This window comes from Lontra canadensis, unplaced genomic scaffold (assembly GCF_010015895.1).
Source record: "Lontra canadensis isolate GAN:19392208 unplaced genomic scaffold, GSC_riverotter_1.0 scaffold8, whole genome shotgun sequence".
Classification (NCBI taxonomy): domain Eukaryota; kingdom Metazoa; phylum Chordata; class Mammalia; order Carnivora; family Mustelidae; genus Lontra; species Lontra canadensis.
In genome coordinates this window covers 7,288,922-7,313,860 of record NW_022631002.1, presented here as the reverse complement: position 1 = coordinate 7,313,860, position 24,939 = coordinate 7,288,922, and the positions used below count along the sequence as shown (strand labels likewise).

General features: G+C 41.1%; 1 protein-coding gene across 1 annotated transcript; it reads left to right on the top strand.

Moving 5' to 3' along the window:
• The first annotated feature begins 10,694 nt into the window (after positions 1-10,694).
• Positions 10,695-19,797, top strand: DYNLRB2 (dynein light chain roadblock-type 2). The gene is made up of 4 exons (XM_032853910.1): positions 10,695-10,776; positions 12,946-13,021; positions 18,512-18,679; positions 19,554-19,797. The coding sequence occupies exons 1-4, from the start codon at positions 10,774-10,776 to the stop codon at positions 19,595-19,597; spliced, it is 291 nt and encodes a 96-aa protein (XP_032709801.1). The 5' UTR covers positions 10,695-10,773; the 3' UTR covers positions 19,598-19,797.
• The last annotated feature ends 5,142 nt before the right edge of the window (positions 19,798-24,939 follow it).

Sequence of the window (24,939 nt, the reverse complement as noted above, 5' to 3'; positions counted from 1 at the left end):
GTTTACAATAGCACACTCACTTACTGATTTCCTTCCACTGGCCAAAGCTGAACCAATTCCCTGGGGTGGATTGAAAGAAAAATAATGAAATATCTCCTTTTTCTATATATAGTTTTCATTCTCCTGTTATATTTGTAATTTTTCTGAACGAGGGAGCTACTTTGGAGTCCTGTTAAAAGGCCTACAACTGAGATAATAAAACATGTCTGCTTTTCACAGGAACGAGCACTCTTCTTACGTTATTTGGTTTCTGAACCTCAGCCAACTGTGCGGACCCTCAGCTGACCGCAGCCTCACAGAGTAGTGAAAATGCACATGTAGTGTGGCCGGGGTCTGGGAGGCAAAGGAGGAGCACTCCCCTTCATTTCCACTGGAGGGCACTGTCCACCTCAGTCAGAGGGGACTGACTCAAGGATTTGCCAGGCAGAGTAGACAGAAACCGGAGTTAACCTGCACTCTGAAGTCAGGGTTCTGAAATGAGCACACTATTAAAGGGCAGAGGGGGCAGTGGCTCATTCATGGTTATTGTCTGAATTTCAGGTACGTGCTCCTGGGCCCAATTTACCAAAGGAATACGAGGTTTTGCCTAGAGAAATCTTTTTCCCCTCTGTATGCTAAAGCCATTGCTAAAAGTCATACCAAGCTGCAGTGATGTTAGTTCTTTCAAATGTCTTCATTTTCTTGCACATACTTTTCCCTCTACTCTACCTCCACACCTATTCAGCTCGCAAGTGTCTGATGCTCCTTCATGAGCTTAGATAGCACTACCTTCAGGAACCCTTCCAGGGCTCCCTGGATCCCCTCCAATGTGTCTCAGTTGCAACCCCTGCTTCCCCCGTGAGGAAGTCTGACACAATTAACTATGTCTCCCAGTAGACCATAGGTGCCATCAAAGCTGAGTATATCTCTGATCTTATTCCGAGTTATATTCCCTGCATCCCAACAGTTCTGGCTCAAACCCTCCATCAATATTGTGGACGGAATGTAGCCCTATGTAAGTAGGACTTACGTTGGGGAGGACTCTGATGTTCTGCACACAACCTCCATTTCCTAGCCTTCCAAACAGATGCCTCAATACCCACTGTTTTGCTTCCTCACTTACCTTGTTCTCTTGATGCTTACAGTGGTCAGAAGAAAGGCCCAAGATTCTACAAGTTAAGCTGCTTCTTGCTATCAAGGGTTGTGGCAATTCTGCTTGGACATCTCTTCACCATCTCCAGAACTTACTCTATGATCCACAGACAACCCATCTCAATTTCTGAGTCAGCTGCAAGAGAAGCGGTCGACCAAAATATTTATGGTAGGGGTCTTTCTGGGGTGCATCAATTAGGAGGGAGATGAGACCCCCTCTTCTTTCCGAGCAGCTAACAAAGTCCTATTCTCTACCGTATGCAGTTGACATAATAGCAGAAGGAAGGAAAACAGGGGAGTTCAACTTTGTTTCTGGCTCAGCTAGTTATTGTGTCCATGGAAGGACTATGATATTTTAGAACTAGAAGAGCGCAGAGCCATCTAGGTAACTTGAAGAGTACTGAATAGGTACCCAAATACAGAGTCAGAGCCATCCGGGGAAGTTCCATACTGGTATGAAATAAGATTCACCACTCTGGATCCTTATTCTGTCAGTTGACTTTTGTCTCAGAGTCTGCTCAGGAAGTAAACCTGCCAAGCTCAAGGGGTCACCGTGAGGGCAACTCAGGGCATATCCACGTGCTTGGAAAACTATGACCAGCCAACAAAAAGGGAGAGATTATTAATGTTAGTAGAAAGACCACAGACTACCCCATCAGCCCACAGCCATTATCCTCAGTTTTTAAAAGTCTGCAGAGGGTATTTCACTGCTAACATCTTGACTTAGGTTTAATTGGAAAATAAAACTTACAGCCAAATTAGCCTAACATATATGAAATGATAATCAGTGGATCCTGAGAGTAAGAACCACGTAGAGATCATTTAGGGTTCAATAAAGGAAAAGTAGTATATATAGTTGTGTTGTTTTACCTCTTTACTTGTAATTGTGTAGACAGGAATATATATACATGCTAAGTACCAGAAGTAAACATTTTTCAGCCAGTTCCCTTAGATAAAGCTCATAGTTTCTAGTCATTTAAAAAAAAAAAGTTTTTTAAATGACTGGAAACTAGCAAAACATAGAATGAGAATTGTCCAAAATAGACAAAAGTTTTTAAGCCAGTTTCAAGACTCAAAATGAAACCCCTAGTGGGATAAATACAAAGAAAACCACACAAAATGAAACTTCAGTGTATGAGTGATCCAATTTCTCAACATCATCACTGACATTTGGTGTTGTCTTTATTTGTATTTAAGTCATTTTGATAGATATATAGTGCTATCTCATTGTGGTTTTAATTTGCATTTTCCTAATGGCCAATGATGTTGAACATCTTCTTTTGTACTTGGTTGTCATCTTTATATCCTCTTTCAGATATGTCTTTCGGCCATTTTCTAACTGGATCATTTGCTTTTTTTTACTGCTGGGTTTTGAGAGTTCATTAATTCTTCATTTTTCATTAATTATTGTAGACACTAATTATCCAATACGTGGTGTACAAACATTTGCTCCCAGTCTGTGGATGGTCTTTCATTCCCTTAGCAGGGTCTTCCCATAGTTACTAACTTTGATTAAATCCATCAGTTTTTCCTTTTATATATTGCGCTTTTGGTGCTAAGTCCACAAGCTCTTCACCTAATTCTGAAATATTAAGATTTCCTGTTATTTTTTTTCTGAAAGCTTTACAGTTTTACATTTAAGTCTGTGATCCATTTTGAGTTAATCTGTATGTAAGGCACGAGCCTTATGTCAAGGAGTTTGTTTTGGTTTAGTTTGGTTGCTTGTTTTGTTTATGAATGTTCAATTTCTCCAGCCCCATTTATTGAAAAACCTATCCTTCCTCCACTGAATGCTTTTGCACCCTTGTCAAAAAATCAGTTGGGTGCATTTGTGTGGGACTATTTCAGAGCTCCCTATCCTATTGTGTTGACATGTGTGTTTATCCCTCCACCAATGCCACATGCTCTTGATCATTGCAACTACGTAATGGGTCTTGAAGTTGGGTACCAGGATTCCCCCAACTTTATTTTTTTTTCTCAAAAACTGTTTCTCCATTATATTTCCTTTGCTTTTCAATATAAATATTAGAATGATTTTCTCTATATCTATAAAATATCTTGCTGAGATTTTGGCAGAAATGGTGTTAAACCTGTATATCAATTTGGAGAGAACAGATGCACTCCCCCATTTATTTTGACCTTCATTTTCTTTAATCAGAAATTTGTAGTTTTCAGCATGTAAGTCTTACTCATGTTTAGTTAGTTTTATACATGAAAGTTTCATTTCTAGCTGTTTTCGTAAGTTCCTCAGCATTTTCTACATAGTCGATTCATGTCATCTCCAAATGGGGACAGTTTTATTTCTTCATTTCCATCTGTTTCCCTTTTATTTCCTTTTCTTGCCTTATTGAACTGGCTAAAAGTTTCAGCCCTGTGTTAAACAAGAGTAGTGAGAGAAGATTTGTTCCTGATTTTACAAGGAAAGTATTCAGTCCTTCAACATTAAGTATGCCATCTCTAGCTTTTTTATGGATGCCCTTTATATAAATTTATAGATGTTCCCTTTTATTCCTAGTCTGCTGAGTGTTTTCTAAAAATCTTGAGTGTTAATTTTTGTCAAATTCTTTAACTGACAAAATCATGTGATTTTTTTCTTCTTTAGCCTGTTAGTATAGTGGATTATGGTGACTGAGTTATGAATGATGAGTTCACCTTGCATTCCCAGGATAAACTCCAGTTGGTAATGGTGTACAGCTTTTAATACATTGCTAATGTTACTAGCTAATATTTTGTGAAGGATTTTGCGTGAACATTCATAGAGGATACTGGTGCATAGTCTTCTTTGCTTTCCATTTATTTATTAATTTTTGTACACTGATACTGTCTTGTTTTAGAAAAAGGGTAATGCAAACCTCATAAAAGGAACTAGGAAGTTTTCCCCCTTCTGTTTTCTGAAAGATATTATGTATATATCATGTCAAACATTTCAGAGAATTGTCTAATGAATCTCCAGTGAAGATTTCTTTTGGGGAATTTTCAAATATGAATTCAATGTCTTTAATAGTATGGGGCTACTCAAATTACCTATTTTATTCTGGGTGAATTTTTGCAGTAGCTGGTTTTAAGAAACTGGTCTACTACATCTAAGATATCAACTATATGCATGTGGAGCTGTTTACAGCATTCCTTAACTTTTTTATATCTGGGGAGTATGTAGTGGCATCCCGTGTTTCATTCCTGCTAATCTGTGCCTTCTCCCATTTTTATCTTTGATCATCTTGTTAGAGGTTTGTCAATTTTATTGATCTTTAAAAAAATGTTTTTCTGTATTGTTTTTGTTTTAAATTTCATTCATCTCTGCTCTTATCTTTATGATTTACACTCCTCTGCTTACTTTGATTTTGCTCTTTTCCAAGCCCTTCATGTGAGAGCTCACATTATTAATTTAAGATGTTTCATCTTTCCTAATATAAGCATTTACTGCTATAACCTTCACTCTCAACATTGCTTTAGTTGTATCCCACAATTTTGATATGCTGTATTCTCATTTTCATCTAGTTCATTGTTTGTTCGTTTTTTTATTAAGATCTCCTCTGTGACTCATGGATTATTTAGAAAGTGTTGTTTATTTACCAAGTGTTTGAATATTTTCTTATTATCTTTGTTATTGATTTCTAGCCTGACTCTACCATAGCTGGAGAACATCCTCTGTATGATCTCAATTCTTTTCCATTTGTTCAGGTGTCTTATAGACCAGGATGTGGTCTATCTTGGTATATGTTCTGTGGGCACTTGAAAAGAATATGAATTCTGCTGATGTTGATTGTTCTATAAATGTCAACTAGATCTTATTGGTTGATGATGTTGACTTTTCTATTCCTGGTGATTTTCTGCTTCTTATATCAATTGTTGAGAAAGAGGTGTTGAAATCTTCAAATATCGCTGCAGATATGCCTACTTCTTTCAATTATGTCACCTTTTGCTTTATACAGTTTACAATCAGTTGTTTGGTGCTTACATTTTTAGCTTTGCTGTCTTCTTAGTGAAGTGACCATGTTATCACTATTGGTCCTCTCTGTACCTGGTAAATTTCTTTGGTCTAAAGTCTATTTATCCAATATTATTATAACTACTCATGCTTTCTTTGGATTGTTTACATAATACATCTTTTTCCACGCCTTTTATTTTCTATATGCCTTTATTATTATATTTGAAGACAGTTACTCACGGACAGCATATAGTTATGCCATGATTTTTAATCTACTCTGATGATCTATACCTTTTTATTGGTATATTTTGGTTGTTTATGTTTAATGTGATTATTCATATGCTACAAGGGAGGTAGCAGTCCAGGCTCCCCAAATGGACTCTACTAAAACTGCTGCAAGGGGTGGAGAGGTGCCTAATTAGTTAATACCACGCAGGATGAAAGAACTCACTTCTTACTCAGCCTTCTCTGACATTATCTGGTATGGAATGAAGGGAGTTATGGCAAATTGAGATTGGGAGTCTATACTCTCCACCTGATCTTTCTCATCCTTTTCTGTGGTGTTTGGCTGGAGAAGAATGGTTATTTTCTATGAGATTCTGTCTTACTGGCTGGACCTTTCCTGGTCCCTTGGCTAGAGGATAAGCTTTTTTTTATTTTTTTAATTTAAAGATTAAAATTAATTTTAAAAGCATGTTCAATTTCCATGTCTGTCAGATTTTTGGGTTACCAGCTTCTTCAGCTCCAAGTCTAGGATATATGCGGGGAAAAAAAAAAAAAAAAAACCAACCCAGGTAACTTATGATCATGTCATTCCCTGGGTCCCAAATTCCCTTATCAATTTAATTCTTTCCTTATTCCAGAGTCTTCTTGTGTTGGTATAATTTCTAGGCATTTTAGTTATATTTAGTAGGAGGAATAGGGAAAAGCACATCTAGTCCAAGTTTCCAGAAACAGAAATCACTGATCATTTTTTAAAATTAATTCTAATAATCTTTTAATTGATGTGCTTAGACTATTTACATTTAATGCAATCATTGATATATCAGGATTTAATTTTACAATTATATTGTTTTCTAATTGCTCCACTTGTTTCCTATTCCAGTTTGCCCTTTCTCCCTTTTAGATTATTTGAACAATCTTTAGTATTTCACTTTAATTTATCTATAATGATGTTTTGCTATATCTGTATGCTTTTTTTATTGGTTGATCTAGGGGTTATATACATCATTTTTCAGTCTACTTAGAATCAATACTTAAATACTTCAAGTGGAATGTAACATCCTTACTCTTTGGTAAGTTACTTACTCTTTGGTAAGTTACACTTACCTTTCTACTCTAATTATTTTTACATACTATATTTATATACTTTTAAAACTCTGAATAATGTTATAATTTTTTGTTTTCAACCATCAAACATATTTTGAAAACTAAAGGGAAAAGGAACCAGCTATTACAGAGACTGGCAAATTTTTCATTAAAGGGCCAGATAAATATTTCAGGCTTTTGAGGCCATACACTGTGGAAGTAATGATTGGAATTGGCCATGTGGATGCTTCTGGAATATAGACAGTGTTCTATTTCTTCCAACTGGTTGAAGAGTTCACTTTGTAGTAAATCACCACCCTAACTTTTGTTTTGTGCATCTAACTTTTCTTATATCATACTTACCAAATTTTACCCAATTTTGAAACTAAATAGATCAGAGAGTTTGAAAACAAAACAAAACAAAAAACAAAACAGGTTAAGGACTTTGAGAATGGATTATCAGAAAAAAAGAAGAGGTACATAAAGTATGTGCGATTTATTGCTCCCTTCAGTTCTTCCTTCTTTGAATAAAATTAACAGATGAGGAAATATTTAGTTTGCCCCCAACTCTGAGATACTGAGAATTTCCACTAAGTGCAATTCACTGAGATGGGACCTGCTTACTGGTCCTGGGGGGCACTTGGCTGGCTCAGTTGGTACAGCATGCAACTCTTGATCTTGGGGTTGTGAGTTCAAGTCCCACAGTGAGTAAAGAGATTACTTTAAAAAAATAAAAAGATAAAAATAAAAATGGAGCTTGTGGGAAAATGAGATTAGAGGTCAATGAAGGACATGAGAAGAATATTCTATTTAAATAGCAGGAGAGGGGCACCTGGGTGGCTCAGTGGGTTAAAGACTCTGCCTTCAGGCTCAGGTCATGATCCCAGGGTCCTGGGATGGAACCCCACATCGGGCTCTCTGCTTAGCAAGGAACCTGCTTCCTCCTCTCTCTCTCTCTCTCTCTGCCTGCCTCTCTGCCTACTTGTGATCTGTCAAATAAATTAAAAAAAAATAAAATCTTAATAAATAAATAGCAGGAGAAAGGGAGAAAAGAAGAAAGGGTAAGATGTCCTTTAGTGAGAAAGTCAACAAGATGAATTCTGGATATTTTTCCTAGGGAAGGCTTGAAGGAAAAGGAAGTTGAAGAGAAGGTGGTTAAGAAGAGAGGAAAGAAACAGGGGAGGGAAGGAGGGAGAAAGAGGCTAGAGAAAGAGATGAAATGGAGGGAGAGAGAAGAGAAAAGGAATGAAAGAAAAGGATGGACTAAAGAAAGGAAAAGATCAATAAAGAAACATGGCAATATGATCCATATGGGGCATCTGATACCAACCAGGCATTTACCTGCATGATTTAAATCTCACATCAACTCCCTAAGGTAGATACTATATTTCCTCTTTTATAAATGAGGAAACGAAAACTTTGAGAACTTATTTTACTCAAGGAAACACACCTAGGAACATCAACTATGGATGCATGCAACTCCAAATTCTGCACTCAAGGAAATCGTTTAATTCCAACAGGGAGAATTCCTTTACAGCGAGCAAATGCTTATATGACACTTGACTCCTGGAAAGAATTACCCTAGGGGGTTCCCCTTTTCCAAATAAGTAGAAAATAGTTGATCTTCTGAAACCTTAAACCTATAATTCTGCAAATCGATGGCATCAGGTTGTATTATGTGCAATACTTATTGAGATCATTAACATTCTCTAATTCTGCCTTACTACTAAGGGGCATTTTTAAAGAATCTAATAAAAGAATCTAACATTCCACTTTCTGGACTGAAGTAAGTACTAGAAGTTCTGTTTAAGTTAACAAAGGATGCCTCATCTTATGAGAAAATGGGCAAAAAGTATATTCCGTGGCCCAGGTTATAGTATTTGCCAACTAAACACGAATGCCAAAGATAGACAGATGTATAGGGTAGTATAAAAAGAATCCCAAGAGAAGACACAAGATTATCAAATACCTGGATTTCTTCAAGCTAAGTAGAGAGCACTAGCAAACTACCAGTGGGAAAGACAGACCTCAGGGGGAAAAAAATCACCTCATTTTGACAAAATTATTTGACAAAATTATGTGAATAGTGGACTCTGTCTCTGTATGTACCACAAATTTGGGGGTCACTTCAGAGTACTTGAAAAAATGCGTTAATTCTTTCAATGAAGTTCAAAGTTATTTAGCACTTACTGTAGGTTAAAAGGAGGGGTAAGGGGATGGCAGGGGGAGGAGAAGGGAAGGGATAATTCACAAAAAGACATAAAAATTAAACCAAGCTACCTCCAAGGAATAATTAGAAGTGAAAATCAATAAAGAGAAAATGGCTCATATTCTCCTCATTGATTTTCCGTGCACAGTGAGTCAAACTTGACTGTTGGTTAGAAGTCAGTTTGGCTACTTCTTATTACTTTTTCAGCAGTTGGGTACTCCTGTCAGTGCCTTTCATGCTGGAGTCTTTCTTTGCTCTAATCACAGCTGTCAGCTATTGAACGAGTTTGACACCCTGACTCCAGAAACGAGGGGATTCACACTCCCATGCATATGCAGTTGCTTCCTTCATTAAAGCTGACGGACATAACAGATAGGGCGCATGGCCACTGATTTTTATAAGCAAAACAAATGACTACACAATCAAGTAAGAATATCCTCGATCAGAAACACCCAGAGAGCCCTAGCATCAGTCTTTATAAAATTCAGCCATTTTTATTACCAAAACTACCTATATTTTTACTACTTAAAATGCTAGATATAGGCAATCAGTCAAGAGCCAGATCCCTGCACACACACCAGATTCCTCCCCTACAACCTTAGCTGTCCACTCCATATAAGGTTGGCTGGAGTTCCAGGTGTTGGTCAAAAGGAGGATTATTTAGCTATTGTGATCAGGATTTGGGGGAGGCATGAAGTTTCTTGGAGGAAAAGGGACAGAATGACAATGACCAGAATCTCCTCCCCCAACACCAAAAAGAAAAAGCAAAAAAAAAAAAAAAAAAAAGGCAGAACTAGAGCTTCTCACAGTATTGTCATGATGTCACAAAATGACAGACTCTAAGCTGAAATGGACCGACTTCGAAAGCCATTGGGAGCATCCCTGACCAGGGCGCCCCCGGATCCTAGCGGACCTCCTGAGCACTAGGCATGCCTGGTCCGGCTGGCGGCTGCTTGCCGGAAGTGGAAGCGCAAACAGCACCAGCAGCGTAGGGAGTCCTGCCCGCGTGGTCTCGCGGGGATGAATCCCCGACCTCTACCTTGCATCCCGCCATCAGGGTTTGCCCTCTTCACACCCCAGGACTTTGACTCCAGCCACCGCGTGTTCCTGCGGTGCTTCTCGCAAGGGTTAGTCTCCACCTCCCAGGCCACAGAGACATTACCAACGCCCTTCGAAAGGTCAAGTGACTGCTCACCGTCCCCAACTGACCTCTGTGTTTCCTCCATCAGTTCCTTAAACACCCGGTGACGGGCTCTTCTGCGGCCACCTGTAGCGCTACCACCTACGGTTCCTCAGCAACTCAGAACTGCTGACACATAGCGACCCCCCACCCGACCGCCAAAAAACAACCACAAACAAACCCTAATGGAGTAAACATACTGGTGAGCTGAAACTCTTCGAGGGAAGAGCAGTAAGGGGACACTACCACCTGATGACACACCACTTGATGTCGCTTACCCTACTGTTTGGGGGCGGGGGTAAGGAAATACAAACCGACAAATACCTGTACACGTATATATATGGTTGCGCTATGCAATACTGCGATGTATTTTAGGGTGGGGGGCGGGGGAGCCTGTCGGTGTGGGGCGGAAAACAGGGCAGTGCGAAAGGAAGGACGCTGCGCGTCGCGAGGCCGCTGTGTCACCAAAGCTCTAGGGCGGCCCAAGCCCGGAGTCGGACGGACCCACCCCTGCTCATTGGCTCCAGAGCACGCGTCGCACTAGGACAGGGTTGCTTCGTGTGTCGCATCTGGTCTGTCTCCTCAGCTAGTGTACTCGGGCCCGGAGCGCCCGGCACGTGGCGGGGTCAAGAAAACGTTCTTGCACGGGGAAGTGGCTGTTACATGAAGGCGTACCTCAGGAAATGAATGACTGAATGAATGGTCGAAGGAATGACCAGGCCTATGGTCACCAGGCGCCGCTCCTCAGGCCCACTGCCCCGCGGGCCTAGGTGCGCGCAGGTGAGCGCCCGAGAGCCACCGCCTCAACCTCTGCCTACGGCGGCCGGAAGGCGTCAAGACCACTTCAGGGCGGAAGAACCGCCCCCTGCTGCCGCCGGACCTGCGTACGCGCAGGCGCGGGCCCCGACACTTCCGAGAGGTCACATCCTCCCCCCGTCTCCTAGCAACGGCTGGAAGCGTTGCTGACTTCCCGGGCGGCTGTGGTGCGGGACTGAATCGAGTCTCGCCGTCCGCACGATGGTAAATCTGGAGACTCCGTCTGCGACCAGCCGCCCCAGGGGCGCCGACGTCGGGGGCCTTCCTCGCCCGGCCCCCGAGGCCGACCCTGGCCTGTCGGTCCCGGGGCCGCGACGAGGGCTGGGGGCTCCAGAAGCTTCTTGGAGGGGCGGCGGGGAGACCCTGGAGGAAGGAGAGGGCGACCTTGGAGGGGAGAAGACACCTAGATGAGAGGAAAATACCTTGAGGGTTAGATACCTACGGAGTCGATTCCGGGGGCTGGAATTTGCGGGGTGTGGATGTCGAGAAAGAGAAGAGAGAGACTGAGGGGGATGGAAGATGTTGAGGGGGTGAGAGACCTCGACAGCGAGATAGTTTCCAAAGGAAAAGGCGAGGTGGGGAGGAGAGAAGTCGGATCCCGGGAAGGAAGAAAGAGGCGACAGGGAGAGCAGTAGAATGGGGAGAAGGCGGCGACACTGAGAAAGAAAGGAAAATAAAGAGGAAGAGGAGGAGAGAGAGAGAAAAAAAAAAAGAAAGAAAGAAAAAGAGTTTTAAGAGGAATGAAAGGGGATTGGAGATGGGGATTAAGAGATTGTATTAAGGGGGTGCAGAAATCACGAAAAAAAAAACTGGAAGAGGAGAGGGTAAGGCTGACAGCAAAGAGGCGTTTGGGAGCGAAGTAATATAAATAAATAAGGGGGGGGTCAGTGGTTGTAAGGAGCTGTGAACGTTGTCCTGAAGGCGGCAAAAATATAATATTTTGATCCCCTGTATAACTACTTCACTTTAGTGCAGTGTTTCCCAAAATGATGTGCAAAATCTACTTGCTACGTAGGACAGCTCAGAGGTAACAACACAGCCAATCCCATCTGAGGAGGTTATTTCTCTTTCCCCACCCGCATCCTATAGACTATATCCAGGAGAAAGCCCCAACACAGTTAGGTCCTTAATACCGCTGTCATTTGGTAATGTCCATTTTTCATCGGAATATCAGAGTTCAGGCTCAGGCCTTTCCCTGGGCTGGGATTCAATAATATGTTCTCTCTTCATTTTGTCTGCCTTTATGGTTATCTCTATTTATGACAAATAGAGCAGATTTCCATTTAGTAGTGGTAGTGATGTGTCATTTCCTTGTAAAATGTGTTTAAGTTCTGAGTAATGAGATAATTTAAAGAGCATTCTAGGTCAACAATAGAGATGGTATTCATAATGGTAAAAAGTGAGAGTCCAACACATGAAATTTAGAAAGTGCCTGCTGTAGTGGTGGAAAAGAGGACATAAGTGTCCCTGCCCACATCAAGTTGCAAAAGAAAATTGTCTTTTGTCTAAAGTAGCATAATGTTCATCTCTGTGTGATGTTGGAAGGAAAAAATAAATCACAAACCCTCATCAAGAAACTGCAGGATACTGTTTGAATTCAGAAAATCCAGTGATCACTCAGGAATAATATACAAGTTTGAAAAGGATTATTTGAGATGTTAGCATTGGTAGAGGGGAATAAAACAGGTACAATATAGTCCGTACATAAGATTAATTCAGAAAGCTGAGTTAATTAAAGGGGTTCCAACACATTCATGGCTGAACATTCAGCTTACACTAAGACCCAGATTATTGTTACCAAGAGAATCCTGGAATCCTGGTTTACAGAATATCCTGAATTTAATTATCTGAACTCCCAAGGAGGTAACATTTGGGACTTATGAATCAGATTTCTCATGAAGGGATACCTTTAGCCAGAGGGAGGTAACCGTATAGTCTGTAGCTATTTAAAGGACTATAATACAGAGAAGGAATTTTTCATATGAATACAAAAAGATCAATGAACAAAGCATGAGTGGGAGAAGATTTCTGTCCAATTTAAAGAATTCTTTTCCAGAAAATAGAGACATTAAAAGTTGAGTGAACTCTTGTGAGGCAGTAAGCTCTCCATCCCTAGAAGAGTTCAGGCCAAGAGATGTGTCAGGGTTGTATGTAGGAGTCTTATATAGGCTTGGATATAGAACTTGAACATTTCAAAGCTCTCTTCCAGGGGTCTGAGATTATAGTATCCAGTACGTTAGGTTAAGGAGACTGGAGGCGGGGCGGGGCGGGGGGGAGCGCAGGGAAGGATAGGTGTCTCTCTAAACATTATTCACGTTAGGATTGGGGTTACCACAATTAACCTTTGGTTAATTGCCTTCCTGATCTCTTCAGGCGGAGGTGGAGGAAACCCTAAAGAGGATCCAGAGCCATAAAGGGGTTATTGGAACTATGGTCGTAAATGCAGAAGGTAAATACATCACGGGATGCCTTTTTGACACGCAGAGGCCAACTAAGGATCTGTTTATTGTACCAAGCCTAGGACAGACATCTTAGAATTTGAAACAAAAAGTATATTTTCTGTGTTTTAGCTATAACATTTACTTCTCAAACATCTATTATCTATTACATACCAAACACTCTGCTGAGAATTAGAGATACGAATATGAATAGGACATGTCTAAAAATATCTACATATTCCTAAGAAACAGTACACATTGTCTAATTTTTAAAGCTTTGGTAACTCTCCTAATATTTCAGAAGTACCAATAAAACTGTTGTATTGCAGATAGGGAGAATATCGTTGCTGGCAGTTTTTATTTTAACAGTATAAAGTATACAGAGTTTCAGTCTTCACTTAAAATGCAATTGTTGCTTTACCATACTTAATAAAATCTTTGAGAATCAGTTTTAATCTCATGTATGGTAGAATCTGTGTGGATATAGCATAAAAAGGACCAATGCATTTCCACCTATGAAATCTGTAGACTTCTACCAGAAACTTGCTCTCATTCCACAGTCACTGTTAACAATCCACAGAGCCTTTTCTCTGGCACTTTGCTACCTGCTCAGCTACAGTGGCAACCTCTCAGAGGCTCCTGCTAGTTTCATTGCTAATTCAGGCTCTTACAAGGGCAAGAAGTACCACAATTCCCAGAGCATTTGTTGAAATAAGAGTAGCCACTTCACCTAATTCACGGTGCAACCATAAAATGGACACATTGCCATAGCACAGTGCTCGCAACAGAATCTCACAGCTAATCATTATTTTGGCACAAATCTATCAAATGTTTATTGAGCAACTGCAAACCACAGTCAAATTCAGACTTCGATCCCTCATCAACTAAAAATAGAATATAACCTACTTTATTGATGGTTGTGATCATTAAATGAAATAATACTACTCAGGGGCTGGGCAAAATACCCAACACTTTATGGTATTATAATCAAGTAGTTCTGAGAATGTGGAAGTTTTTCATTGATTTGGACAGATAAAACATTCAATGTATATATAGATAAAACATTGGCTGTGTTTTGCAAATAATAAAATAAAATTTAAAACACCACCAAATGCATATAATAAACTCACCCAGCTTGAGTGATCAGGAGGGAAAGGATTTAAGATCAGCCTTATAGGTAAGAAAGAGTTATGCCTAATATTTCCAGGAAGTGGTCCACCCCTGGTACATTGTTCTGGTTGAAATGATTTTAATTCCTGGCATGTTCAGAAACTCTGCACACCCCCTGAGAAAGGCTATCTATGTGGCTTCAGAAAGGTGATGGACTCATTTCCCTCAGCTGTCGTAACAAGGTACCACACACTTGGTGGCTTACAACCTTAGAAAGTAATCATTGTTCTGGAGGCTAGGAGTCGAAACAAGGGTGTGAGCAAAGACAGGCTGTTCTTCGAAGTCTCTACAGAATCCTTCCTCGCTGCTCTCTCAGCTTGTGGTGGTTTCCGGTTTCTGGTCCTTGGCATTCCTTGGCTTGTAGATGCATCAGTCCAGTCTCTGCCCCCATCCCCACTTGGCGTCTACCTCTCTGTGTCTGTTTTCTCTCCATAGAAGGACCCCAGCCTTTGGATTTGGGCCCACCCCGACCTAGTATGACCTCATCTTACCTCATTACATCTGCAGAGGCCCTATTTCACATTCTAAGGTAGACTTGAATTTGGGGATGGGGACACCATTCAACCCAAGATCCTCCAATGTAACTTCCAACAAGTTACATTGGAAGATCTTGGTCAAAAGTGCATAATCCTGGCAATATGCATCATATGTCTGAAAATATCCATACCCTGTGATTTGTAATGTTACTCCTAGGAATTTATCCTAAGGACTGAGGAAGAAAAGATTTAGATACAAAGGATACTCACTGAGGCATCGTATACCATAGCAGTAAATAAACAGACAAATAAGTAAATAAATCTAAGCAGCAGAGAAAAGTTTAAATTAATTATGTAATATTTACTTGATGAACCATTACTCTGTTTAAAACGTTGAGGAATATTTAAAGTCATGGGAAACTAAACATTAGGTGGAAAAAAAGCAGGGAACAAAGTGGTAAGCCAAACACTTTCTAATCATAAATATAGCCAGTCACACATACACATTAAAAATACATACGGAAAAAAAGGCAGGGATGTGTTACGGTGATTATCTCTGAATGTTGGAATTACAATTGATTTTGGCTTTACTTTCCTGAAGTTTCTCAATATTTTTCATATCCAAAGGCAACAAAATATTATTTTTAAGACCTTTAACTTCATCTAATTAACCCCTACTAGGATAAGATTATGTTAGGATTCACGGCACTTTTCTGAAAGCCAAATTAACTTTGTCTCCCAAAAATATGAACGAGAGGTTTATTTTTATGGTCAGATTATTAATAACCACAGTGTACGACAAGCATGTTTATTAATAGCATACGGTGTAAGTTGTGTGACCAGAATTAATAAAATACTGCATCTCAGCAGCCTACTCAACATTAGATGGAAGTGCCATTTATTATCATGCAGCTTTGCCGCTTCCAGGACACCCATGAACCTTAATACTGAAAATATTTCACTAAGTTCATATGTTCTTGTTTACTACTTGTGGTTTTAGTGTCATCTGCAGCAAATCATTTTAACATATTTTCAGGTTTTATTCATGACTCGGTAGGCCTTCTACCAGGCTTATCCATCTGGATCGCCTCATATGATATGTTAACCAGAGTCCTTTGGTTTCACCACTACTGAAACACGGGCGTCCTATCCGTGGCAATAAAGGAGAATTATCGGTTTCACCCACTGCTGAGTGGTACAGGTTTTTATTAGAATAGATTCTTTGTTAATGTTGGTTTCTCGTTTCTAAAACCATTCATTGTTTACAATATTGCAGCACTGATCATTGAATTAGATACTGGTGAGTATATATATTTGTTTCTCAGACAGTCATAACTATTATATATTCTTATGTATAGATAAGCCTGATCTCTGTAGGTTCTTAATTTTAAATGTTCTTGACGTTTCTAACAATCCATCATTTGAATTTCACTAGATGTTATCAGCCATCCAGCCAATTCCTTATATTTTTGAAATACAATCAACCAAAATACAAAGACTACCGGCTTACTGGGATCAGAGGGAGTCCTAGTTTAAAATTCTGCCATAAATTCAGCAATATCAAGTTCATATTCTTTGTTCTGGAAGTTCCATCGTAGGGATTTATCCTACCCACAGACACAAATGTGAAATGGCATGCACACAGACATTTCCCATAGCCTTGCTTAGAAAAGTCAAAGCCTGGGAGCAGCTCAAATGCATGTCAGGAGGATTTATCAGTTACGTGTTCACAAGGCATCCATTCAACAATCATGTTATGCAGTCCCTAACCTGAGTGGCCCAGCCTTATGTGTACTGAACGCAATAATTTTCCAAGTCTTAGAAATGAAAAAAAGAAGTACAGAATAGAGAACAATACAATTAAGGAAGGAAGAATACAAACGCAAACGTACTTGAACACACTTAGAATGTCTCTGCAAGGTTACCAAAGAAACCGGGAGCAGTGGCGACCTCTCAGAAGGAGACGTAAGTGAATTTCCTACCATAGACTAAAACTGGTTCTTAACAAATTATTTTTTAATTACCTCACATGGTACCAAGCAAGAACTTGATAAATATTTGTTGATTGATTTTTTTCAAGTGGTCAGTAGTGGAGATGAACAACTCCAAGAGTTTCCACAGCGTGCACTTATTATTCAGAAAGGCTAGCTGTTTTATTTATTCACTTGGATCATGAATAGACTAACTAAATAAGCCTGAGGTCTGGATTCATAATCTTGTCATCTACATTTTAAATAATTTATTCTGGTTGTATTTCTTGTTTTGACATTGAGCAGTGCAGACTTTGTAGGTAGTCACTCTTCAGGAAGCAAAATAAAACTAGCCCGCAGGAGGGGCTCTCAAAAGCTGGAGGGCTTGCTACATTTGAGCCTGCCGCTTGTTGAAGACACAGGCCTTGCGATGTTTCACCAGGTGGGAAAGATAGAACTGACTTTGGGGTACAGTGGCCAACAAATAATTATACAGAAGTGAACAACTTTGATAAAAGCTTTATTTGTTGAGCAGTTTCTCCTGTAAATACTGTCCTCGTCTTGTGTGGGAAGAGCCCATCCCAAAGGTAATGGTTTTCTTAAAAGAGAAAAGCAAGTAGTCTGTTTCATGGTCAGAATGGAGGTTCTCCAAGAATATGAAAAACTGGTAAAATCCTTAGTTTGTAATACTGTTGCACACCTGAAGTCCCCTCTTGTGTAACATTTTCTGGAATTGCATTCTCTGAGGGAAAGCCCAGAGCTATGTTCGCCTCTTTCATTGCTTGGCCTTAATTCAGGTACTTGTGGAATCTGAGCAACCCCAAATTCACCTTATATGGCCCCCTTAATTAGAGCCACGTTGGCAAAACAAATCCTGGAGGTTTCCTGGCTGTCTGGTAGTTCTCAAAATAATCTGAAAACCCTCTCAGATTAGACACAACATATGCAAAGTCCCTAGTACACTGCCTGTTAAAAAATAAGCCCTGAGCACCAAGAGACCTGAATTGAGCTAGATTGATTTGAACGGAATTGAATTATACTTGCATATTTGTCTGGCTAGATTTTCCCAGTTAAATTAATAGGTTCGGATTTAAATGCGCATAATGGAACAATAGAGCACACAAGCAGCTAAATCTAATAATGCTTAAACCAAGAATGAGCGCAAACCAGGGAGTGCCCAGCAAAACCACAGTCCCTTTGGTGCTGTGGCCTCTACGATAAGCTTTAAGGTGTAAAAAGTATTGTATGAGGAGGTACAAAAGAAAGTTTAAAATCCCTTTTTGATATACTCTTCAACATGGGCTGCAATATCCCTTTCTGTTTCTGGCCCTAGGGAAAGAAACAAGCACCAGGTCATAGGCCAAGCATTTCAAAGCAAAATGACTGTAGACCAGCTGTTTGGAGGGGCATTTTGTAGAGTAATATGTTATGTATGGTTCTGAAATAATCAATTCACAGCTTCCAAAAAAGTTCACGCACAAAAAATCTCATCACACCATTAGCTACAACAACAACCATCACAACAAAAACAGTTCCCAATGATCTAACAATGGGGGATTCGTTATATTTTGTTTATAAAATAGTGTACAGCCACTAAAAATAATTTGATGACATTATCCCTGATAAGAACAGCTTGTATATGCTATCATTTAAATGAAGAAAAAAGAAATAGTCAAATTTCTGATCATTTAACCAACTGTATCTTAAAACCCATGTAAAGACAAAAAAGATTGGCAGGGAGTAAGCTAGAATTGTTACCAGTGAATAGTATCAGCCATAACTCTTTCTTCCACTTTAGAATCACCAGTATTTTCCAGTGTTTCCACCATGTGCGTCTTCCTTTTATAATCAAAAAATGTCAACCCAAAAGTGAATCTCATAACAGGCATTCCTATCCGAACAACGTTGGACAACTCGACGACGGTTCAATATGCAGGTCTTCTTCACCAGCTGACGATGAAAGCCAGGAGCACTGTCCGTGACATTGATCCTCAGAACGACCTCACTTTTCTTAGGATCAGATCAAAGAAACACGAAATCATGGTAGCCCCAGGTAATGTGGCACTTTGTTTCACATTTAAAACATCTTTCTGCTTTAATGGATAGAAGCTTTGTTTCAAAGAACTGGAAGTATAGATTTTAACATGCAGTGTTGGCCCATAATGTTCTTCAATTACCAAATGAAGATGTTTGAATCTGAAAAATCCAACCTGGAAATTTTGTGAAATTAGTGACAAATTCAGTCTTGGAAGAAGACATTTTTGCCCATTTGCATTTATTATTAATAATCACAATATCTAGGAGATGTAGGTCCTACATTAGGTCAACTTAGGACACCAAGATTTTCTGGAGAGTGGAGAAATGTCTCCTGTCCAGGCAGTAAAGTAGAGAGTGGATCCAAGAAAGGCCTGTAGGGTCTCAAACCTTCCCTGGGAGAGAACCCACTTACCTGGCCTATGGACAGATGGCAGCCATAGAAATTCTTCTTTCCCCAAAGGAATTACATGCACAGTATTAGCCAATGTCTGTGTAAAACAGCACTTATGCTCCAAAATCTAGTCTAGAACAAACTTCTCTATAGAACATCTATAAAATCAGAATGACCCACAAACTGAAGCTTTTCCTCTACCTATGTTCTCACCCTGGCTGCACATTAAAAGCAGTTGGAGATCCTTACAAAAACAATTCCTGATACCTGAGGCCTTAACCCAGGTCAGTGAAATCAGGACCTCTGGAACCAGGCCCCAGGTCACCATAGCTTTTGAAAGCTGGACAGGCGATTCCATTGTACAATGAGGATGGGAAACCATTGGTCTACAGAAAGTCCAAGTGATGTTTTGAAGAGAAAAGCAGATTAGCTTAAGTATTCATTTATTAAATTTAATTTTTCAGGGGGGGGAATTAATTTTGTCCACCTCTCTCCACAGATAAGGAATATCTTTTGATTGTCATTCAGAATCCATGCGAATAGCCCTGCTGTGGCCCAGCCTGTCCTGTGACCCCAGACTAAAAATGCTTTACTCTTTATTACTAAGATTATATTCCAATCTGACTGACCTTTTGGACATTGTTTTCTGTTTTTACTTTTAAGCTACTGTGCACGTCTCATTTAGTCCCTTTCAAATGTATTGTAAAGTTGTGATTTAGCTATGTAATAAATGAATTCTGGTATGTGGGTCTCTTTTTTTTCTTATGACACAAAACTGAAGGATTCTCGTGAGAAGACGGGCTTCCTTGCGGCAGTCTTTGCAGTCTAGAGATACACCGAGAAGCAGCGGGGATGCGTCCTTTTGTGCATTTCCTTAGCATGTCGGGGAGATGCAAGTAGAACAGCAGGAGCGACCAGGGAAGCAGGAAGTCCTGACACTCTGGGGGTGCAAGATGCTTTCCCGGGTTAAACAAAGGAAGTAAAAAAGTCAGATGCATGGGTCTGGGCAGGGTCAGCCCCGCAGGTGAGCGCCTTGTCCTACCCGCTCCAGACTCCTCAGAACACATGGGACACTACATCAAAAACTAATGATGTACTGTACGGTGACTAACATAATAAAAATTTTAAAAAAACATTTAAAAAAAAAAAAAACACAGCCTGCAGGACCAGCAGCATGTCCCGGGCCAGGTGCATGCTTAGAGGGCTGACCAGAGAACTCCAGAGGGTGTATTTTTGCTAGGCATTTCAAACATTCAGAAAATAATGAAACCAATAATAGAACAAATATAACAGATTTCCAAGCCGCATTAGAACAGGTGTTAATATTTTGCCATATTTGCCTTCTGTCCTCTCTTTTCTCAGTCAAACCTTATGTTTTGAGATAAATAGGAATTCACATGAAATTATAAGAAATAACACAGAGATCCCGTGTACGCTTCACCCAGTTCCCTAAACTATAGCACATATCTGACTTTCAAGTAATTTTCCCACACTTTTTATTTTAAAAGACTTCAAACTTGCAGAAGAGTGGAAAGAATAGCACAGTCAACTCCCACATAAGCTTCACTCACATTCACCAACTTCTAATATTTTACATTTGTTTCATCTCTCTCTCTAGATTTACATGGGTCTGTATCAGATCTATACATAACCAGAACCCCTAGTTTCATATTTAAGACATTTAATATTGATACAGTATCACCTAATACACAGTCATATTCAAATTTCTCCAACGGTCCCAATAATGTCCTTTACAGCTCTTTCTCTTAAATCCAGGATTCTATCAAGGGTCACGTGTTTCATTTGGTTGCTGTGTCTCTTCAATTTTTAGCTGTTTTTAGAACCCCCTGTTCTCTATTTTCCACCTCTAGGTGGTATCGAATTTGTATTTCCTCTCCACAGAGTCTCCAGTGCCACCTGCTTCCCAACCCCCAACCCCTCCCAATTGGACCCAGATACAGCCTGTAAGTAGAGGAAATTCTGCCCAAGAGCAGGTCTCAGTCACAGGCTTTCCCTTCCTTCCACACCATGACTTGGAGACCAGATACACCCCCATGGACCCAAACTCATCCTTCAGCCCAGTGGGGTGTGGGTACCATAACTCACTACCCAGGGACAGCTTCAGCATCTGCTGGCAGTTCCAAACATAAATATGGCCTTGTTATAATCCAAATGGCAACAAAATGCATTATTGAGGGAGGGGACCACAGAGGTGATCTATTCCACCGCTCGATTTTATAGGTGAGGATTTCACCTGAAACATGGGTGAGGTGTCTTACGGAGTGCTTATGTTCTTGTGAGACCTGTTCCACACCTCCCCCCCAAAAATTGTTTTTAGGAAGTAAAAATTAGCTAACTGTTATAAAATGTACCAGAGGTAACATTTGATTCTAATACCTAAATCTGTCATCTCCCCATAGCTTCCCAGCCACCCCCTCCCCAAAAGCTCATCAGCAGAGGCATGGCTGAGTGGTAAAGCCACTTCCTTCCTTCTGCCCCAGCCAGAAATTTCAAGCCCCATTTGAGATGTAGCCGTGGGAAATCTCTGGCAGGTGCAGATGACACCACTGCACGTGCCAGGGCTCTGTGTGGGCTCTTCCTGGGAAGAAGACCCTTCCATCCTATTGGGCAGGGAACTCTGGCTGCACTTCTGCTTCCAGAGGACACTGTTACCCTTTGTTGGAGACAGAGGCCATGGCAACAAAAAGTAGAACGTGGCAACACCAGTTACAACAGAGGAGGATATGATCTTGGGGACTCTGTACCACCCCTCTCTGCCTTCCAGCACATGGATATTCACATTCCCTCCCTGGATTCGTAACAGCGTAGTTAATTGGCCCTATTTAAAACATGCCTGAACCCATAGACTAAAGATCCACAGCCATGCAAAGCCATTACCAAAGCTTTCATTTCCTATGAGAAGTACAAGCCTGGACACATTGGTGCCTCCCCTTAGTCCAACTTGCTATAAATTTTACCCGAACAATGGGAGAGCTATTTGCACACTCTCTGGAGGAACATATCCTAACCATAAATATTAATGATAATGAACCTGGAAAGGCCAGCTTAATAAAATAGCTGAAAATGCATTTACACATCATTAGCTTTACAAGCTCCCAAATCTTCATCACTGCGGAGCAGGACCCCTCCCCATAGAGAATGGGTGGGGGAGTCTGTCCAAAGCTGCAGCAGGTACTGCCTCTCATGGTCCCTTTCATGGGGTACACTCTGGCTTTTGAGCTAGATCGCCCATCATCTTCAAAAGCAAAAATTACCATAGACTAAGACTTGGATTCTCTCCCCTTTCTTAGTTTTTAACAAATTAACAATTATCCCTGCTATGTCTTTGACATGGAGCAAAATATCCTGACTTTTCTGACATTGGAAAAGAAGGCACAGCCTTTATATAGGACACTACAGCATGTTTAGGTGAAATGGCCAAAGATAGTCATTCAATCAACCAGTATTTGGTCTTATATTCCATTTATTAAAAAAAAAAAAAGTAGATCATGTTTGGGGGCAAAACTGCGCTTTCAGAGTGGTGCTAACATCTCCCATCAGGAGCCTTGCAAACGATAAACTGGTATCTGAAACTCTGGGTATGATGGGGCTAAAAGTGCTCCCATGACGGAAGTCGTCTCTAGTATTGGAAACTCGGGCATCTGCATGGCAATTCAGAATATTCTTAACATCTCGAACATTTAAGGTTAGTAACATGTTAATGTATATTTCTCGTGAAAATCTGGTATGAGAAGGTTGAGTTAGCCCGTGTACTCAGCCATTGCTTGAACATAGAGAAAAGAAGACTGAACCCCTTCTTTCGTCCTGGGTTCTTTCTCTGGGAAACCTCCATGCCTCATTTCCCTTCACCAGACGATCTCAGGACTGGCTCTCTGGATCTTGCCAACCTTAAACACTCCTGCTGCATGCAGAAATGATCTTAAAACTCTCCTTCTTTGGTCAGCCCTACCACACGAGGTACAATACGGTGCAGTTGAAATAGCATGAGGCCTAGAGTCCGACTTGACTACTTCCTGGTTAGCAAGATCCACACCTCTCTGGGACCTGAGTTTACTGGCCCAAGAATGTGCCCACCCACTGTGGCCCAGCGCTCCAAACTAGAACCCAGCATGGATGCCAGTTATTATTATGAACAATAGCAATACCAGCAAAATAAACCAAGTTTACCAGAATACAAGCCATTTAATCCATCTCACTGTGGCCTCTTCTAATATGTAACCACATGCATAAATGGATTTAAAGAGCTGTAATGCTGTTAAGGACACAGTTCTAATTCCTTTATCAATTAATAAGGATTTCCACATTCCTACATAGGGGTTTCTCTTAATACCTCTACGCAATTCTATCGGGTTTGTCAGTGGTGACCTGGCCCAGAGGAAGCCAATGAGAGACTCTTCCTTGGTATTTTGATTTGGAAGAGTCAGAGAGGAAGTCCCCATAGGGCTAGACTGATGCACAAGTGTTGGGGCGCCCGAATTTCCACTGGGGAGTAACAGAGAGCACCAGTTCTCAGGAGAGAGGAATGCAGTGCCACGCTTTGTAACCCAGATTCCCTGCGAATGTTCTGGGGCTCAACTACAGTTTCACCTTGGAGTTTATGGAGCCCCTCCAAAGCCTGCTAGTCAGTTCCCCTCTTTTGTGTACACTACCAGAGGGAGCTTCATCTGTTGCCTGAAATCAAAACGCCCTTACCTAGCCACTAAACTGTATCTGGGTCACCGCTGGCTGCTTTCACCAGTCCAGGAGCCCAGTGACTCCCTAGGAAGTGCATATTCATTCATCAGAGGCCCTGAACAGGTGGGTTCTGGCCACCCAGTCCCTTGTTTCAAAATACACCCGTGGCTTTGGCTAGACAGGAGGAGAAGCCTTTGCTGGACTGTTCAGGAGGCAGAGCTGTGGTGGGAGAGAGTTCCGAGACGTCCCTCTCACTGAAGTGCCTCTACTTCATTCCCACCTTGTGAGTGGCCTCTACCTCTGACGCTGGAAAGAGAAGTGGCCCCCTGGATTCTGGACAGATGCATTCTCCGAGCACCACTGCAGGTGGCCCCAGGCATCTGCAGTGGCGGAGAGCCAGACGAGAGACGGAAGGAATAAAGAAATACAGCACAGACTCACCTGACAGCCAGCTCTGCCCTTGGGCCCAGAACTCAGTGTGGAGTTGAGGAAAGGGCATAGCTTCATAGCCAGACAGGCCCAGCCCTGAATCAATAATAATAATATTAATAGTAAGGAGTTATGGTATTGTTATTTTTGGAAGAAGCTGAAGAGGAGAAGGAAGGGGAGGAGGAGGGAAAGAAGACCTAGAAGGAAAAGGACAGGAGCAGCAGTGGCTCCCACTGTGTCCTCACTAATTACGAAACAGGCGCGATGGATTTTAGCGCTGTCTCATTTCGCACACGAACAGCAAGGCCGAGAGAGGGCTCACAGCTTGCCCCAGATCAGCCGAGACTTTCAGGTCAGAGAAGGCACTGTAAACCCAAATCTTGACGCGGGCCCACACTCCCAACCACTCCCTTCCATCTCTGACTCACCAGACTGGTGACAAGGAAATTAAAATCACTGAGCCTTACGTGTATAGAATGGCCCATAAAGAAAAAATACTGGAAAGCACCTGACATCAAGTAGATGTTCCACAAGGATCAAGGCAGTTATCGTCGTCACCCTGTTCAACACCCCATCGTCATCACCTTCATCGGCACTACCTGGAGAAGCAGTGAGTGCTGGGATGGGAGATGCCCACCACCACTGCTATGATCGGTGTCACCATGTGGACGTCTGACCAATCTGTAGAGGTCATCAGATAGAGTAGCTGCTCCTAATCCTTTCATCAACCTCCTCAAATCCCCAGCAATCAACCATCCGTC

Coding starts and splice junctions, on each gene's coding strand:
- DYNLRB2 (XM_032853910.1), top strand. Junction 13,022..18,511: donor TATGGTCGTAAATGCAGAAG/GTAAATACATCA, acceptor ATCTCATAACAG/GCATTCCTATCCGAACAACG. Junction 18,680..19,553: donor CGAAATCATGGTAGCCCCAG/GTAATGTGGCAC, acceptor CTCTCTCCACAG/ATAAGGAATATCTTTTGATT.